General features: G+C 39.2%; 1 protein-coding gene across 3 annotated transcripts in view; it reads right to left on the bottom strand.

The window, feature by feature from the left end:
• Positions 1-444: 444 nt before the first annotated feature.
• rhbdl1 (rhomboid, veinlet-like 1 (Drosophila)) overlaps positions 445-6,000 on the bottom strand; it is a 76,885-nt gene continuing 71,329 nt past the window's right edge. For 2 of the 3 annotated variants that reach the window (XM_039776013.1, XM_039776014.1), the window contains exon 8: positions 445-4,628. In XM_039776013.1, coding sequence (XP_039631947.1) covers positions 4,357-4,628 — 272 coding nt within the window. In that variant the 3' untranslated portion in view covers positions 445-4,356. The remainder of the gene's footprint in view (positions 4,629-6,000) is intronic. The other variant, XR_005636293.1, reaches the window with a different exon arrangement.

Here is a 6,000-nt window from a genome sequence, read left to right as displayed (position 1 = left end):
AATTGTAAAATTTTGCTTCAATTTCTAGCAAGTGTAAATGATGGCAACTGAATAGAAATTGTAGGAGGTGCACAAAATTTAATCAGCTCTGCACATAAGCATAAAAAATATCCATCCATTTCCCAACCCATTATATCCTAACACAGGGTCATGGGGGTCTGCTGGAGCCAATCCCAGCCAGCACAGGGCACAAGACAGGAACAAATCCTGGACATGGCGCCACCCCACCGCAGGGCACACGCACACACTAGGGACAATTTAGGATTGCCAATGCACCTAACCTACATGTCTTTGGACTGCGGGAGGAAACCGGAGCACCCGGAAGAAACCCACACAGACACGGGGAGTGCATGCAAACTCCACGCAGGGAGGACCCAGGAAGCAAACCCAGGTCTCCATACTTTGAGGCAGCAGCACTATCACTGTGCCACCGTGCTGCCCGCATAAGAAACAACCAGATCAAAACAGCTTTGAGATGCATGCAGACATCCAAAGAAGGCAGAGACAGGGTTTGTGATCAGGGTGCTCCAGAGCATCAAGAAAAGTACAAAAGAAAAAGAAATACACTTATGAGTAAAACCTCTTTTCAGAATTAATACTTCAGACTAGGGACTAAATGAAAATAAAAGGAGGATATAAAAATAAAATTGTGTCCCATGGTATTTGAGATAATACAGCTGTAAAGCTGCTGGCATCCTTTTATGATCAGACATTTTTACTTCAGGTGTCTCATCGATCACCACCACTTGTCAGAGCCTTTCTTACTCATTATTTTAAGAAATTTCTGCAATTGAACCCTGACACTTTCTTCTTAACACACTGCATAAATAAAATTTAAGGCTCATGAAAAATGTAATGTATAATTTGTCACTTTCTTATCCTTGGTATTCTGCTTTGTTTAGATATACTGGTCTCAATCATGGTGAGGTGGCCAACAGGAGTCATGTGTGCTACACTACCACTCTGGTTCCTTATCAGAAAGCAATGTAGAAACACTGGGATGCAGGGGAGTGCCCTCATTTTTCCTTATTGTGATCTACATAATTGAACCACTGAGTGGTGCTAATACTTGGTAACTATAAGCTGCAGGTAACATATAGATGTATACACAGAAACACCCATTCAGGGCGTTAGACAAGTAAAGGGTGACACTAGAGTGAAGTCACTGACAGAGTAATAATTAGAAATTTTAGAAAATGTGAGATACACAGACAGCTGATATGTTTACAGTAACCAGTAGGTACATGTGACCCCAAGTCTGTTCCACCAGAGTTAAACAGCAGACACAAAACTATGCAGTCAGGAGATGAGAGAAATCAAAGTCAAAAAACAGGTCAAGGCCAAAATCAGAAGTCAAAAAGCAAAGTGAAATTTGACATCCAGTGTACAGAATATGAAAATATTCTGTTGTATGGAAATAAACCCCCAAATTGTGATTTAATAAATCAGAACACACTCAAATTACTCACATGCAGACAAAGATTTCTTTTAGGGTGGTGATACTCCCAACATTTTTAGGAGTACTGATCTATATTCTCATTTACCTGACAGGACACTTGCATACATTAACCTTTGGGAGGATGAAGCAGGTTATCTGAGTTGAGAGAGCGACACTTATGGATGAGTCTTTGAGCTGTACCTGCAAAGAATATTTTTTCAAGGATTCATCTGCCAAAAGCAAAAGAAGCAATAAACATACAAAACAAATTTCCTCAAGATTCATGGCATGCACATAGATCTTGGACACTGAAACCCTTCAATCTAGGCTTAAATGAGAAGAAGTAATAGAAGAATAGACCAGAAATTGTCTAGGTGTTCAGTTAGTGTAATGTCTTGATTTGGCCCTTAATCCAACCAAGGAAAAATATTTTAAATCTAGTTTTCTGGGCAGGTAAAACAATTTTAACATAAGAATAAATACACATAAACATTGATATAATAAAAAGGAACCAGAATATCTTGTGTTTTAAATCATATCAGTATTTTATGTGACCTACCTTAAAAGTACAAAACTGATCATTTTTTCAAGGTTTCTTGTGGTTAAATCTTCCAACCTTCTTGCAGTATTTACTATAACTTTTCTTTTGACTTTTGTTGCTCTTTGCTCTTTTGTTGTTTGCTGTTGGTGAAGGTTAAGAAATTCATGGAATAGCTTGGGTGTCTCGAGGAGGAGTCTGGGAAGCAAGCCTAGGCAGTTGTGAGAATCACACAAAGTACCCAAATCCTTTTGGAAAATGCAGGCAAATAAATGCTTATTACCAAGATAACTAGCATTAAAAATAATTTTCTTGGGTAGCCTACAATTTTCTTTTACAGTACTTTTAAGTTTTCCAAAACCATTTTTCAATAATTGCAACCTAGTACCAGCCTGTAATGCAGCAAGCCAAAGTTAAGAATGCAAAAGTCAGCCCACAACATCCAAGTGATCAAAGCTAGCCTTCGTTTTGTGGAGGGCAGCTTACCATTTTTATCTTTGGACACTACGTATGTTTTCTGCAGGGCTCTTGGATTTTTGCTAAGAATGACTGCAAACACCCAAACATTATTTCCATTAATTGAATACTGACTCATCATGGCAGATATGTTCATTCTTTTATACAGCTCAGGGCTGAACAGACTTGTACTGTACATAAGAAATCAATTTCATTCCTGACAAACTATAAACTGAGGTAAATTTACTCAGTAATTTACCAGCAAAACTGTATTAATCTACATTTATTGCTGCTATAATTTAATACCTTAATAGTGTGAATTTATTTACTTTGCTTTTTGAAAAATCTTAACCTTTCAAGGTTACCACTCTTGAGGTTGTGTATCTGGAACTCCTTTCCAGTTACGTGAAAGAGTGAGATAGAGAGCCTAGAGCTATGAAAAATGAGGCATTGGGCCATGGAGGATTAGCTGGCCTGATCAGGCTGCCACTCAGAGGTATTACACAGTGTGGAAGGCCACTACCTCAGTCTCAAAAATGGCTCAGAAGCAGTCTGAGGTGTCTGCTAGGATGTTAGAAATTGACTAAACCTGTTTTTTTTTTTTATAAATATTTCTAGAATATATATATAATGTATATATTTTTTAAATAGAACAACTCTTATAGCAAAAAAAAACTGTTCCAAGGGGAAAGCTGTTTAATTGGCCATCATTCAGTGCCAACTTTCAGAAAGATAAATTAAAAGAGGAATCTCTTGAAACACTTTCTCTAATGCTGGTATCCTTGTTTCTGTAACCAGTATAGAAGATATGTTTGTAATATATATTTATAGGAAATAAATGGGAAAACCTTTTTTTTTTGTTTTTTTTGCTTTGTTATTTTACATGGATAATAGTGTTATATCATTTCATTTTCACACTTGTTTAATCCAGACTGGAGTTGCTTGGGGGTGGTCAGTGCTGGAGCCTATCCCAGATAATATAAGATATAAGGTAGGAACAGGGTGAACACACCGCCCCCTCCCCACCACCAAACACACACTAGGGTCAATTTGGCATTGGCAATTCATCTAACCTAACCTTTGGACAGTGGGAGGAAATTCCATGCAAGGAGGACCCGGGATGCAAATCCTGGTCTCCTTACTGTAAGGCGGCAGCTCTACCACTATGCTGCCCTGGATAATAGTAGTACTGCTAAATAATTATTAAATAGTCATAAAGCCCAGCATGTTGTTTTGCATTATTTTCCAACCCCCCACCAACCCCCGTACATAAATAAGACAGAAGTTAAATGATGGAACAGTTAAAAGGGTTTGAAATCTTTTGAAAAATTACAGACTTGTCCATTTTTGGGCAACTTTTTAAACCACCACATGACACTGTTGATAATTATCAGCAGAAGAATGCTGGTGAGAGTTAATTGCCTTATCTGATTGAAATTCTGAATTTGGAATTTACCTTGTTAGACAAACACCAAGTGATTTTTATTCTACTGTATAGCTAAAAGTAGCCTCTCCATCTATAAGGCCAAATTAACTCTATGCCAGCCAGATGAGTCAGATTCCTGTAACAAAAATACATTATGTCTGTAAAATACTTTTTTTTTCAATACCTATATTTTTCCACTTAAAATGCTTCCCCTATTTCCCATTAATTGTGGACCTGATTTCTTCCCCTGAGATTGTCACAGAGGATCTCAGCTGTTGAAAAGAAATGCTGAGAATAAGCCTGTGTCCAGTACATAGCTGAGGGGCATTGCACGTGCTGACTCGGTCCATGTTCATAACCTGTTAATAATACTGAATAATAGTGACTGCATCACCACTCCTTCCCTCCCACCACCTCCCTCTGCCCCTGCCAGGCTGGACTTTGATGATTTGCATCAGTCCTGGAGAATGGATCTCAGTTGAATTTAGAATGTGTCCGTTAAGGAGGGAGTGGGATTTGCACCCCCAGCAGTTCATAGGCAAAGATATTCCAGAAGATAGCAAAGATGAGGAATGTGGCAAAGGAGAAAATAATGACCCACCAGGAACACTGCCGCTGAAGGCTTTCTTCATAGCTGCGTAAGATGAGAAGCCCCATACTGATCCCTACCACAGCTCCAGATAAATGTGCCATGAAACTGGGTTGAGGGCTTGATGAGGGCAATGGAGGGGAAAAACGAAGCCATACTGCACGACCCACCTCTGAGCTCACTAATATTTGACAAAGGATAAACAGAAGAAAAAAGAAAACAGGAGGATTCAAAACGATGCACAAGAACAAACTTTGACTACACTGTGTATGCACTGAATAGGGGATGAAATAATGTAACATTCATTCAGGGCTGAAAAAAAGAAAAAGCAATACAGTAAAAATGTATATAGAGGTAATAAAACACTTCAATGAGTTTAAGATGCAGGGTTGAAAATAACTGCTAAATGAAGCATCTTTACTGTACTAATTCATTACTTAATTGCAATTATATTTCTTAACAATTTTGTAATGGAGGCTTTCATACACTCTGCAAATATGTACATTTGATTGTGTTTTTATCATTCATCCATCCATTTTCCAACCCATTAAATCCAAACACAGGGTCATGGGGGTCTGCTGGAGCCAATCCCAGCCAACACAGGGCGCAAGGCAGGAACCAATCCCAGGCAGGGCGCCAACCCACCGCAGTGTTTTTATCATGTACAAAGAAAAAAAAAAAAATAAAATTGCCATCACATGGGTAGTGCCTTTAAATGAAAAAACAAGAACAATATTGTGGAAAATGGACTAGGAAGATCCACTTCACTTTGGTGAAATCACTTTGTAAAAATCAAGCATTAAAAATGTACTTGTTTAAAACGTATCTGGCCAAACTTTGTTTGTGTACTTTAATTGCAGACTGGGCAAACATCTTCACCAGTACAGCGGAGATTGAATAATGACAGTGTCCAATGCACAGGATGAAGGATCTTGGACATGTCTGTAGTTACCTGGAAGGGTTTTGCAACAATAACCGGGTCTAGGGTGTATCAGGAGATGGCTGCACAGCATCTCTTTGTTGAATGTTCTGTGTTTAGAAACGGTTGATATGAGACACCTACAGAAGCAGACTTCTGTAGGTCACTCTGACAGACCATAACTACTGAAGTAATGATGCTAAACCATAAAATCAATTGTATCCTGTATCAGATGAGATACCTAGTGTCACACACATGCACATGGGAATCAGCTGAAGGGCCTAAACACTAGTAATTCTACGCCAGGCCAGGGGTGGCGGAGTGTACTGACTATCTCTCTCAGTCCCTTGCAGACCTTTTCCGGGAAATCCTGCCTGTTGCCGGCCCCAAGCATGACGTCACTTCTGGGCACAAGGACACCACTCCCAGTTCCGGCATAGATGATGTAATTTCCCTTCCAGCCCTTAAAAACTGCCATCTTGCCTCAGTACAGGCAGTTCTGTTCTGGACTCTAAACTAAGCACATCGTGCTATTTAAACCTACTTTTTGCAGCCGATTCAATTATACGGGTGGCTGCCCCAAATCTTTATGATATTTCCGACTCATTCTTGTTACACTAGTTTGACTGCAAGT

This window comes from Polypterus senegalus, chromosome 13, assembly GCF_016835505.1.
Source record: "Polypterus senegalus isolate Bchr_013 chromosome 13, ASM1683550v1, whole genome shotgun sequence".
Lineage (NCBI taxonomy): Eukaryota > Metazoa > Chordata > Cladistia > Polypteriformes > Polypteridae > Polypterus > Polypterus senegalus.
The sequence above is the reverse complement of the archived record's forward strand: the minus strand, read 5'-3'. Positions and strand labels throughout refer to the sequence as shown.